The sequence below is a fragment of the Equus caballus genome, chromosome 16 (genome assembly GCF_041296265.1).
Source record: "Equus caballus isolate H_3958 breed thoroughbred chromosome 16, TB-T2T, whole genome shotgun sequence".
In the NCBI taxonomy this organism is placed as follows: Eukaryota; Metazoa; Chordata; class Mammalia; order Perissodactyla; family Equidae; genus Equus; species Equus caballus.
Genome location: NC_091699.1, coordinates 6,335,131 through 6,348,718, shown reverse-complemented (window position 1 = coordinate 6,348,718; position 13,588 = coordinate 6,335,131). Strand labels below are relative to the sequence as shown.

The following is a 13,588-nucleotide window of genomic DNA, read 5'->3' as shown; positions in this document are numbered from 1 at the left end:
TGAAATGTCAGTGGTCCGTTATAATTTGTTCGTCACCATATCAGTGTGCCCCTTTACCCCTGTACCCAGCTCCCTCCCATCTTCCCCTCTGGTAACCAGTAAACCGTTCTCTTTGTTCGTGTGTTTACCTTCCACGGATGAGTGAAATCACATGGTGTTTGCCTTTCTCTGTCTGGCTTATTTCACTTAACATAACACCCTCAAGTTCCAGCCACGTTGTTGTGAATGGGACAAGTTTGTCTTTTTTTATGGCTGCGTAGTATTGCATTGTGTGTGTGTGTGTGTGTATAAATATATATATGTGTGTGTGTGTATGCACGTATATGACATCTTTATCCAGTTGTCAGTTGATGGGCACTTGGTTTGCTTCCGTGTCTTGGTTGTTGTGAATAATGCTGCAAGGAACATAGGGGTACATAAGTCTCTCTGAATCATTGATTTCCAGTTCTTTGCTTAAGTACGTAGTCATGAGATAGTAGTGAAGAGACTGTCTTTTCTCCATTGTATGTTCTTGGCACCTTTGTCAAAGATTAGCTGACCATAGATGTGTGGTTTTATTTCTGGGCTTTCAGTTCTGTTCCATTGATCTGTGTGCCAGTTTTTGTACCAGTACCATGCCATTTTGGTCACTATGGCTTTGTAGTACATTTTGAAGTCAGGGATTGTGATACCTCCAGCTTTGTTCTTTTTTCTTAGGATTGCCTTAGCAATTCGAGATCTTTGCCCCGTATGAATTTTAGTATCCCTTGCTCTGTTTCCGTCAAGAATGTCAGTGGGATGCTGATAGGGATTGCATTGAATCTGTAGATTGCTTTGTGTAGTATGGACGTTTTACCTATGTTTATTCTTCCAATCCATGAGCAAGGAGTCTCTTAACATCTCTTTAAGTCACTATCAATTTCTCTCACTCATGTCTTATAGTTTTCTTTGTATAAGTCCTTCACTTCCTTGGTTAAATTTATTCCTAGGTACTTAATTTTTTTAGGTACGCTGGCAAATGGAATTATATTTTTGAGTTCCCTTTCTGTAAGTTTGTTGTTGGAATATAGAAAAGCAACTGAATTTTGTAAGTTGACTCTGTACCCTGCAAATTTACTGTAGTTGTTAATTATTTGTATTAGTTTTCCAGTGGATTTTGGGGGGTTTTCTATATACAAGCTCATGTCATGTGCAAACAGTGAGAGTTTCACTTCTTCACTCCCTATTTGGATTCCATTTATTCTTTTCTCTTGCCTAATTGCTCTGGCCAAAACCTCCAGTACTATGTTGAATAAGAGTGATGATAGTGGGCATCCTTGTCTCGTTCCTGTTCTCAGGGGGATGGCGCTCAGCTTTTGCCCATTGAGTATGATATTGGCTGTGGATTTGTCATATATGGCCTTTATTATGTTGAGGTAATTTCCTTGTATCCCTATTTTTTTTCATAGTTTTTATCATAAATGGCTATTGGATCTTGTCAAGTGCTTTCTCTGCATCTATTGAGATGATCATGTGGTTTTTATTCTTCAATTTGTTGATGTGGTGTATCACATTGATTGCTTTGCGGATGTTGAACCATCCCTGTGTCCCTGGTATGAATCCCACTTGATCATGATGTATGATCCTTTTGACGTATTGCTGAATTCAGGTTGCCAAAATTTTGTTGAGAATTTTTGCATCTATGTTCATCAGCCATATTAGCCTGTAGTTCCCCTTTTTTGTGCTGTCCCTTTCAGGCTTTGGTATCAGAGTGATGCTGGCCTTGTAGAATGTGTTAGGAAGTCTTCCATCCTCCCTTGTGTTATTTTTAATATCTTCTTTTAGGTTTGTTAACAGTTGCTTTACGGACTTTGCTGCTCCTGTGTTGGGTGCATAGATATTTATAAGTGTTATTATTCTTCTTGATGGAATGTCCCTTTGATCATTGTATACTGCCCCTCTTTGTACTCTTTACCTGCCTTGTCTTGAAGTCTACTTTGCCTGATGTAAGTATTGCGACATCTGCTTTCTTTTGTTTGCTGTTAGCTTGGAGTCTCGTCTTCCACTTCTTCACTCTGAGCCTGTACTTGTCATTGGAGCCGAGATGAGTTTTGTGGAGGCGACAAATTATTGGATCTTGTTCTTTAATCCATCTTGCCACTCTGTGTCTTTTTATTGGAGAGTTCAGTCCATTTACATTGAAGGTGATTATTGATGTATGACGGCTTAATGCTGTCATTATATCACTCGTTTTCCAGTTTTCCTGCATTTCCTTTGTTTCTCATCCTGTGCGTTTTGGTCTACCCATTGAATTATGCCGTTTTTTATGCTGTATGTCTTTGTTTTTTCCTTATTTCTTTTTTGTGTCTCTGTTCTGCTTTTTAGTTTAGTGGCTGCCCTGAAGTTTGTATTCAGAATCTCGTGCATAACATAGTCCCTTTTCTGATGACCTCTTATTTCCTTGGTCTAAACTGATTCAGTCCCTTTCCACCTCGCCTCCTAAGTTATTATTCTCATATCTTATTCCAACTTGTGTCATGAGTTTGTGGTTCAAGTGACAAGATTGTCTTTGTTTTTGATGTATTCCTTCCCTTTAGCCTAATGCTGTAGTTGAATATTTGCTATCCTGTTCTGATCCTGTCTATCTGTTGGTCTCCTTACTCTGTGTTTTGTGACCCCCCCTCTCCCCTTTGTCATTTTTTTCAGGTATGAGGGCCTTCTTGAGGATTTCTTGGTGTGGGAGGATGGGTCTCATGGCTACAAAGTCCCTTAGCATTGTTTGTCTGGGAAAGTTTTAATTTCTCCCTCATATCTGAAGGATGTTTTTGCTGGCTAGAGTATACTTGGCTGAAGATTTTTATCTGTTAAAATTTTGGATATGTCATTCCATTCTCTTCTAGCTTGTGAGGTTTCTGCAGAGAAGTCTGCTTATCTGATAGGGGTTCCTTTGTAGGGTATTTTCTTCTGCCTTGCTGCCCTGAGTATTCTTTCTTTGTCATTCATTTTTGCCACTTTTACTACTATATGCCTTGCAGTAGGTCTTTTTACTTGGACACATCTAGGAGATCTGAAGGCTTCCTCCAGACAGGTTTCCCTCTCATTGTCTAGATTTGGGAAGTTGTCTGCTGTTATTTCTGTGAGCACGCTTTCTGCTCTATTCTCCTTATCTTCACCTTCTTCAATACCTATAATTCTTATGTTGTATTTTCTCATTGAGTTGGATATTTCTCAGAGACTTTCTTCATTTCTTTTTAGTCTCAGTTCTCTCTCCTCCTCTGTCTGGAGCATTTCAACATGTCGCTCCTCTGTGGTGTCCACACGAGCATTCAGGGAATCTGTATTTTGTTTTATAGCTTCCATTGTGTCTTTCATCTCTAATATTTCTGATTGATTCTTCTTTATAGTGTCAATCTGTTTTGTGGACTAGCTCCTGAACTCGTTGAATTGTTTCTCTGTATTCTCTTTTACCTCATTGAGTTTTTTGACAATAGCTCTTTTGAATTCATTGTTGCTTAGTTTACTTATTTCTGCATCCTCAGGACTGAATTCTGGGTGCTTATTTTCTCTCTGGTCTGGAGATTTGATGAATTGCCTGATGCTGGAAGGATGAGTCTTTTTCCCATTGTGATAGTATTTTGTTGCAGTTACAGCATGTTGCCAATGGATGGGGGTCGAGAGCCGTGTATTCTGAGCCCTCCACCTTCAGCGGAGATGGCCCCGCGCAGTGCGGGTCAGGGGCAGGGCACTTTTTCCTGCATGCAGTCCAGGGTTTCCCGATCAGCTCTTGCTATCTCGTCTCCTGTGGTCTTGGCTTGATGAGGTCACCCCTGAGTGAAAGCTTTTGCCCTGTTAAAGGGCTTCCCTTTAGGCCGCAAGGGCCCTAGGGAGTCCTGGGTGATTCCACAGACGCGCAACCCCTCCCCCACTCCTTCTGTCATGGAGCCTCCCTGGCAGTGACCACGGTCTTTAGGGGAGGGAGCAGAGTTCTCTCTTACCCTGTGCCAGCTCCTCTGAGGCAGGGCTCCAGACTCTCCACCCTCTGTCGTGTGGCTGCCGTGACTCTCCGAGGATTTTTGTGCTTTTAGGGGATTTTCTTTTGGAATAGGGTTGCTCCTTTTTATTGTATCTTGGAGGGGAGAGAGTGCTGGGCAAGCTCACTCCACCATGATGCTGATGTCACTCCATTGCTTGTTTAATCTTGAAGTCGGTTTTGTCTAAGGACGGCAACACCTGCTTCTTTTGTTTGCCATTAGCTTGGAGTCTCATCTTCCATCAGTTCACTCTGAGCCTTTGTTTGTCTTTAGAGCTGAGATCTGTTTTCTGGAGGCAACATAATGTTGGGTCTTATTTTTTAATCCATCCCACCACTCTCTCTCTCTCTTTTTTTTTTTTTGAGGAAGATTAACCCTGAGCTAACATCTGCTGCCAATCCTCCTCTTTTTGCTGAGGAAGACTGGCCCTGAGCTAACATCCGTGCCCATCTTCCTCTGCTTTATATGTGGGACACCTACCACAGCATGGCTTGCCAAGCTGTGCCATGTCCACACCTGGGATCCTAACTGGCGAACCCTGGACCGCCAAAGCAGAACATGTGCATTTAACTGCTGAGCCACTGGCCCGGGCCTACACTCTCTCTCTTTTGATTGGAGAATTCAATCCATTTACATTTAGAGTGATGATTGATCTATGAGGGCTTACTGCTGCCATTTTATCACTTGTTTTCTGGTCGTTCTGTATTTCCCTTGTTTCTTGTCCTTTGTATTTCAGACTACCAGTTTAGTTTGGTAGTTCTCTAGGATGATTTTCTCCGTATGTATCCTTTGTGTCTCTGTTCTGATTGTTTGTTTAGTGGTCGCCATGAGGTTTATCTAAAAAATCTCCATTTCCTGATGGCCTCTTCTTTCCTTAGTCTAAAGCAGGTTCCATTCCTTTCTTCATCCCCTTCTAAGTTGCTTTTGTTGTAACTTCCGTTTTCTGATGTGAGTTTGTGATTAAAATGATGAGATTACAGTTATTTTTGAGGTGTTCCTTTCCTTTATCTTCAATATTATAATTGGTTGCTATCCTGTCCTGATAGAGAACTGCAGTTTTCTGATTTTATCTGCCTATTTATCTCTTTGCTCAAGGCTTTTTAAACCCTTTCTTTTTCTTTCTGATATGAGGGCCTTCTTGATCATTTCTTGTATGAGGGAGTCTTGTGGCAATGAATCCCTCTGCTTTTGTTTATCTGGGAAAGTTTTTATTTCTCCATCATATCTGAAGGATAATTTCGATGGATAGAGTCTTCTTGGCTGAAAGTTTCTGTTTTTCAGAATTTTGAGGATATTGTTCTGTTCTCTCGTAGCCTGTAAGGTTTCTGCTGGGAAATTCGGTGAAAGCCTGCTAGGGGTTCCTTTGTAGGTTATTTTCTCCTGCCTTGCTACCCTTAATATTTTTTCTTTGTCATTTACTTTTGCCAGTTTCACTAACATATGCCTTGGAGAAGGTGTTTTTACATTGATACAATTAGGAGTTCGGTTAGCTGCTTTTTTTTTTTTTTAAGATTTTATTTTTTTCCTTTTTCTCCCCAAAGCCCCCTAGTACATAGTTGTATATTCTTAGTTGTGGGTCCTTCTAGTTGTGGCATGTGGGACACCGCCTCATCGTGGTTTTGATGAGCTGTGCCATGTCCGCGCCCAAGATTCAAACCAACCAAACACTGGGCCACCTGCAGCGGAGCGCGCGAACTTAACCACTCGGCCATGGGGCCAGCCCCTCGGTTAGCTTCTTTTACTTGTAAATCCAGTTTCTTCCCCAGGTTTGAGAAGTTCTCAGCTATTATTTCTTTGAACAAGCTTTCTGTTCCTTTCTCCCTCCCTTCTTCCTCTGGCATACCTATAATCCTTCTGTTGCATTTCCTAATTGAGTCAGATAATTCTGGGAGAATTTTTTCATTTCTTTTTTATCATACTTCCACCTCCTTCTTCTGAAGCATTTCTATATTTCTGTCCTCCAAGCTGCTGCTTCTGTGTTCCATAAATCAGCCCTGTTATTCAAGGACTCCAGATTTTTCTTTATCTCATTCATTGTGTCTTTCATCTCCAACATTTCTGATGGGTTTTTATTTATAGTTTCAGTCTCTTTTGTGAAGAATTCTGTCTGTTCATTAAATTTTGTTCCTGATTTCATTGAACTGCTTTCCCAAGTTTTCTTGTAACTCATTGAGTTTTTTAATGATAGCTATTTTGAATTGTCTTTCATTTAGATTGTAAATTTTTGTGCCTTCAGGACAAGATTGATTTCTGGGTGCTTGTCATTTTCCTTCTGGTCTGGAGTATTAAAGTGTCTTTTTGTACTATTTCAGGGGGTGGATTAGTGCTTCCCCTTAGTGGAAGTATCTGATCGCAGATTCTACGTGCTACCAGTGGGAGGGGCAAGAGCTGTGTATTCTGAGCCCACTGCGATCCCTGGCATCTGTGCCTGTCCTTTGGAATCTATGCTGACTGGGTATGTCTGCCATTGCCCACTCACTGCTGCTGCTTTAGAAATGTATGTGCATGCACTCTGGTAGGAGTCCCTTCCTCTGGCTGAGCTGGTGTGTCAGGTGGAGGGAGAGGTGCTTTGTTTTGCATGCAGAATCCTGGGGGCATTCTGCTCTGCCCTTGCTGTCTCCCCCCCTGGGGTGCTTGCTTGAGAAAGATGCCCCTGCAATTCCTTGGCCTCCTCTGTGTGGGGCTTTCCCACAGCTGTAGGCAGCTCCAAGAGTAAAGGTATTCCTGCGGAGAGCTTCCCCTCCCCGCTCTCCTCACAGAGCCACATGCAGTCCTGTGCCCTAGATCACCATCAAGGAGGAAGATGAGATCCCCTTACCTCCTTCCACTTCCTCCTGGGGGTACAGCATCTCCACCTTCAAATGTATGGCTGCCTGGGTCTCTCAGACGTCTGTTGTGTTGTCTGAATGTTCTCTGTTGGTTTATGAATGTCCTTTGCATTGTGTCTTCGGGAGGGAGTCTAAGGGAAGAGCTCACTCCACCATGATGATGGATGTCACTGGTTTTTTGTGGGTGTGTATGTGAGCTGCCATTAGCATGGCAGATGGGTGGTGTAGGTCCATACCTGGGAACCGAACCTGGGCCACCGAAGCAAAGTGTGCCAAACTTTAAGCACTAGGCCACTGGGGCTGGCCGCCAGATATCTAGTTTAAGCCAAGTGTCATGAAACTTTCTAGTTTAAAAAGTCACTCATTCTTTAAAATAATCACCTGATGTCTAAGAAGAGATATTGAGATACCACTACCTTATTGTCTTTGTACAGTATTTAAAACTCATTCCTGGATGGGCTGTTTCTGCATTCGTGGCTAAAAGCTACAACTTCACCATGGCCGCCCCACAGCTCCTTTCCTTCCACGTGCACGTTTCAGCTCACGACTGATGCTGGATGAGGGTGTTAAAGACTCTGAATCCTCTACTAAATAGTTTCCATACTGAGGGAAATTTGAATTCCTTCGCTCTGATGAAAGAAAGTCTATGTTTGTGACATTTCTTGAAATATTTTACCATGAATGGTTCCACCAGTCTACTGTAAGCTTTAAAGGTTTAACTCATGGAAGATCTTCCGGTTTTCTAGCAGGTAATGGTGAAATATTTCTGGTTCCTAGTGCTATTGAAATTCTCTGTCTACTCTTGAGTTTTTACATCTAGGTGAGTCTGGGGAATGGCTCATCAGAAAGTACCCACTTGCTATTCATGATTCTGAGCTAAGTAGATTGTGAATATGTCGCTCTGCTGCATAAAATTCTCCAAGGGTTCCCAACTATGTATAGTGTCAGGTAGAAAAGCCTCTCAGAATAGCATGTGAGCTCTTTACAATCTGGTACAATCCTATCATTTCAGATTCATGTGTATTCACTTCCTGCCATAGATCTCAGACTCTTGCCACACTAAACTATTGATCTCTTTCTCCAAACCTGTCAGGAAATTTCAGACCTTTCTACTTCTGCTCATATTCTCTTCCTTCTGCCTGTAATGCCTTGCCTCTCAGTGGGAATTGATATTTGTCCTTCACAGTGGAACAGAAATAGCACCTCCTTTTTCTAGTATTTCTGATGCCCAAAGCAAAGTTCATGACACCATTTTCTTTGGCCCCGTTGCTGTGGCCTAACTGTTGTGTCTCCCCAAAATTCCTTTGTTAAATCCTAAGGCCCAATGGGATGGTATTAGGAGGTAGGGCCTTTGGGAGGTGATTAGGTCATGAGGGCAGAGCCCTGAGGAATGGGATTAGTGCCCGTATAAAAGGGGCTTCTGGGCCGACCTGGTGGCACAGTGGTTAAGGGCACATGTTCCACTTCGGTGGCCTGGGGTGCACCCATTTGGATCCTGCGTGCAGACATGGCACCGATGGCAAGCCATGCTGTGGTAGGCATCACACATATAAAGTAGAGGAAGATGGGCATGGATGTTAGCTGAAGGCCAGCCTTCCTCAGCAAAAAGAGGAGGATTGGCAGCAGATGTTAGCTCAGGGCTAATCTTCCTTAAAAAAAAAGGAGGGGGCCTTCAGAAACCCCTGTAGCCTTTGTCTCACGGAAATTATCTTCTACTGAATTTTTCCTCCCTTTTATTACCTCTGTTCTCTGCCTCCAGAACCCCGATAAAAGAAAGGGCAGACATGTATGCTGCTTCACATTTCTCTCCTACGTGCCATCATTCTGCCTTTGGCTCTGGTCTGCAAGATTCCACTGACTTTATCACCAGATCACTGACATGTTGTTAACCATCCCCATTCTCTTAGTCAGTCTGTCCACTGAATTGTTTTAGTGTCAAACATATTTTTAATTCCCAGACACTCGTTTTCATCCTCTGATTACTCCTTTTTTGCAGCAGCAGTCTGTTCTTACTTTTGTATGTGCCATCTTTCCTATCTCATTAGAGTCATTTCTTACTCTTTTAACATTGTTTTGTTTCCTGAATGATCTTTATTTCCTAAAAACACAATTATTTTACTTGTTAATCTTAATGTGAGTCACGTATGTGATTTTTTCTCTTCACATTTGTTGACCCTTGGCTGTTAGTTCTTGTTTGTGAATAAAGATCTAGGCTGTTAAGCGGTGGGAGTTCCATTTGGATTTGTGTAGATCTCTCTGCCAAGAAACTGCTCCCTGGATGAGCCTGTACTGGTGGGTCTGGTGTCATAACTGGAAAATGACAGTTCAGAGTTGTGGGGGTCAGCGGCTGTGGAGAGCAAGTCAAAAAAGGGAGGACTTGACTTGAGCAGTGAATTATCTTGATGTGTTCCTTCTTGAGAAAAGCTGTGTTGCCTCTCCTTTTTCATTAAGGTGCCTGCTGGATGTTCCAGAGTTTCCTTAAACTCTGCTTTGCTTCCCATTCATGGTCCTACACTCAAATGATGAGGCATCTGCATGTAAGCAGGTCACTTTCTTTAGCCTGCACAGCTTGGATTTTTATGTGGGGGCCAAAAGCCTCTGCTGTCTGCTGTATATATTTGGGAGGAGGGCAGGGAAGAGAGATGTGGTCCAACTAGCCCAGCTTTCCCAGATGCAGTCTTTTAAATCAAAAATATTCATCATATATACATACATACATATATATATATAGATATATATACACACACACACACACACACATATATACACACACATATATTGAGCAGTATGATAAGAGTGCCAAAATGGCTGAAAATTCTGTCTATCCTGTGTCCATGCCCCTCTGCAATGTGACTTTGGAGCCCCTCCTAGCAAGAGGTGGCATTTGTTTCTCCATCTCCTTGAATCTGGCTTGGCCCTGTGGCTTAGTTTGTTCATTGGGATTCTAGAACAGTGACCTGAAGGAGAGACTTGAAAACCGCTTGCACACTGGACTTGCTGTCTCTTGCTGCCCTTATAAAGAAGATAGGTAAGGGGCCAGCTTGGCGGCATAGCTGTTAAGTTCGTGCACTCCACATCAGTGGCCTGGGTTTGCCAGTTTGGATCCTGGGGGTGGACCTACGCACTGCTTATCAAGCCATGCTATGGCAGGCATCCCATATATAAAGTGGAGGAAGATGGGCATGTATGTTAGCTCAGGGCCAGTCTTCCTCAGCAAGAAAAGGAGGATTGGTGGCTGATGTTAGCATAGGGATAATCTTGCTCAAAAGAAACCCAAAATAAGTAAAAGACAGGAAAGTTAAAAATACATTTTTTTCCATATGAATTCTGAGCTATCAGAAGTAACAGTCCTGGGGGCCAGCCCGGTGGCTCAGCAGTTAAGTGTGTACGTTCCGCTTTGGTGGCCCAGGGTTCGCCGATTCGGATCCCAGGTGCGGACATGGCACTGCTTGGCAAGCCATGCTGTGGTAGTCGTCCCACATATAAAGTAGAGGAAGCTGGGCACGGATGTTAGCTCAGGGCCAGTCTTCCTCAGCAAAAAGAGGAGGATTGGCAGCAGTTAGGGCTAATCTTCCTCAAAAAAAAAAAAGTAACACTCCTGTGAAGAAGCCCAAGAGGATGACAAGAGACATGTGGCCCATTTGCTTCTGTTGCTCTGACCAACAGCCTGCCAGACACATAGCATGTGACAAAGACTTCCCTAGATTATCCAACCAGCAGCCAATCTACAGCTGACCATGGATGCCTGGGATACAGAGCCTGGGAGAGTTGTGCTGAGTTCACGCAGATAAGAACTGCCTAACTGATCTAAATCATGAACTAAATAAGCAGTTGTTGTTTGAGACCACTAAGTTTTGGGGTAGTTTATCACCCAGCAAGAGCTATCTGATACAAACACCGCATTGTATTGATGTTCCAGCTACTGTAGATACTCTGATAAACAAAGTAGATAAGGCCTCTGTCCTCAGGTGACGAGAAACAAAGAAATAAATGAGTCAGACAACTTCAGAGATTCACACATGCTCTGAAGGAAAGCAAGCAGGGTGATGTGACTGGCTGGGGTTGGGATCTCATTTAGATACTGTGATCAGAGAAGAATGCTTTGAGCAGCTAAAGTTTGAGCCAAGACCTGAATGACAGGGAAAAGCCAACCATGTGAAAGTCTGGAGGTAGACTGTTCCAGACAGGAAACAGCAAGTGAACAGGCAGTGAGCTGGGGAGATACTTCACGTGTTAAAAGGACATAAAGAAGGTCAATGAAGCTGGAGTTGGTGAGCAAAGGAGAGAGAGAGGGGAAAGATGTGAAGTCAGGAAACAGACCTTGGGGGAGGACTTGGCCTGTGATTAATTTCAGTTACCTTCATGCTTGTGCCCTGTCTCATCTCTGTCCTTGATGTTTGTGGACTAGGAGCTTGGAGCTCTCAAAGGACCCCTGTGGGAAGGGTCCCTCTTTTCTCCAGCGTTTTGGTCTACATCTTTCTGTGATCTGTTTTCATCAGTCAGATCTATCTGCTTTCTGTCTTCTCGGATTTCTTCAAGATGTCCTCCAGCTGACTGCCATTCCAGTTTACTAGCATTACCACGGATTCATTCTTTTTAAAATACAAGATGGTTTTGGGGGGCATTTTTAAGGACCTTCGTATATGTTAGTCTCCAAATCACCATCTTTAGTTGAAATTCTCATATCTCATGTTTAAATTTGGAGCTCTAAGCCCATAAATCGATCTATCCCCCTTTGTTATCCTATCTTTTTCTCTGTTTCTTCTCTTCTCAGCTTGTCTTTACAGTGGCTGGTGAGAGGCCAGCCCTCAATGGGCTCTTTATTCACTATCCAAGAAATATGTCCTGGGAAGCTTTTATCTGCAAACAAAATGGAGGCCCTTCTCACCTACCAGTTGCCCCTTTGCAGCCACTTGCCTTGCTCGGTTCCTGGTGAGTTGAATACGCTCATCCAAACACCCCCTGCTGGGACACTGAGGGGACACAGGGTCGGTTCTTCCCAGTGCCTTCCACTTCATTAGACACTTCAGGAGTTTCCTTTCCTAGGGAGGTTTTGATGTCTCAGAATTCATATGCCAGAAAACTGTATTTGAACACCCTGGTCTTCCATCTATCTGTCTGTCTATGTTCTATCTTCATTGAGTTTTGGGTGCCACAAATCATTAGATGGCACATAGGATGTCATACCTGGGAGGGATGGCCCATGTTACCCTTTTGAGAACAGGAGACGCTACACCCTTGCAGACCAAGAGCTTGGCCTTCCTGGACGTTTGTAAAGTTTCCAGGCAAGAAATCTTCACTTATCTCCCTAAAACAGATAAATATACTTTTGTACAGAGATGAGAGCACGTGAAAGGTGAGACCAGCAATCTTCAGGGCCCAGTGCTTACTCATAATGTTTTCTTCCACAAATCTGTTGGGTCCTTTGCAGAAGCCCAAATTACAAAACTCTTTGCCTGCCCTGCATTTGCCTTACAGGAATACCACTACACACTTCCCTCCAACCCAGAATCAGAGGCCAGAGCACCTTGGATGAAGAGGAAAGGAGGTCCATATTCTCTTTTCTACCCCAGGGCCATTGCGAGTGCTGTTCCCTTCACCATTCTCCGTGCTTTTTTCCTCCAAGTCTCTTACTTACCCTGGCTCTTACTTATCCTTCTGGACTCAGCTTATATGCTGCTTGCTCGGAGAGGCCGTCTCTGCTTTTCTGATCTTCCCTTCCTTCCCCAAGTCTAGTGGATGCTGCTGGTGCCCTGCCCGGGTCCCCTTCACTGGTGGCACACTCTTTCCTCAGTTGCTGTGAGTATTCATTGCTCAAATGGAGCTGCCTTGCCTGGTAGGTTACTCCTGGCCGCAGAGGACAGTCAGTGGCCAATGATTGACTGGGGCACAAAAAGCCGGAAGCCTGGCCTCAAGGTGGACCAGAGCCTTCTGGGATACGAGGGAGAAGTTAGTCTCCAGCTGAGACAGCCCCTTTGCTTAGTTTTCTTCTCCTGTCTGCTGCTTCCCTCACACTGCACCCCCTCCAGAGAGCCCTCCTCCGATAAATCCTTTTCACCAGAATCACTGTCTCAGGCCCTGCTTCTGGGAAGCCTGACCTAAGACACTGAGAAAGCTTTCTTTAAGAGGTTTGTCTGTGTTTTTACACAGCGAGGACAAGTTTTCTCTCTGACCCCTGCACCTCTAATAGTGATGGAGACTCACGTGAATGGACTCGGATGTGAATAGTCCCCCTAGAACTGGCCGCACAGCAGCCCCCCGTCTGAGGCTCCTGAAGAGCTTCTCTAGGAGGTGGAAGGGGAAGAAGAAAAAGAGACACTGCACACAAGCAGTTCACCGGGAGGCTGTGCTGTCATTTCTGAAGCAGAGCTCTTTGACCTGCTAAAAAGGGGTATTTTTTAGAGGCTTTAGTAAAATCATTTAATCTAAAATTCAATATCAATGCCGCTCGTTAATTTTTAAGAACCCCATATCTGTTCTTTCCCTGAAGTGAAACAAATTTGGTTAAGGATGGGTGTTTCTGAGTTTATTTCCTACACAGTTGAAAGCTCAATGCCATGGTTAAGTCTCTTGTCCCAAAGGTAACCCCTTGGGAGCCACAGCAATAGCACAAACTAATGAAACAGGAGGAATTCATGTTTGAAGAGCCAGAGCTTCTGGAGACATTGACTCAATGGCCTGAGCCCCACAGGATGGTTTCGAATTGAGTTCCTATGCAAATGTTTTTAAACACCAGTCCTGTGTCACTTACACATTCAATACTTAAAATTT

General features: G+C 43.6%; 1 protein-coding gene across 7 annotated transcripts in view; it reads left to right on the top strand.

Annotated features, from left to right (window-relative positions):
- LOC100146242 (ATP-binding cassette sub-family D member 2) overlaps positions 1–13,588 on the top strand; it is a 59,161-nt gene that overhangs the window by 36,537 nt on the left and 9,036 nt on the right. The window contains exons 8-9 of one of the 7 annotated variants that reach the window (XM_070237020.1): positions 6,302–6,444; positions 11,592–11,749. The exons of the other annotated variants lie outside the window; for them this stretch is intronic. Of the exons in view, the coding sequence (XP_070093121.1) occupies positions 6,302–6,313 (12 nt within the window). The 3' untranslated portion in view covers positions 6,314–6,444; positions 11,592–11,749. The remainder of the gene's footprint in view (positions 1–6,301; positions 6,445–11,591; positions 11,750–13,588) is intronic. 7 annotated transcript variants of the gene reach the window in all.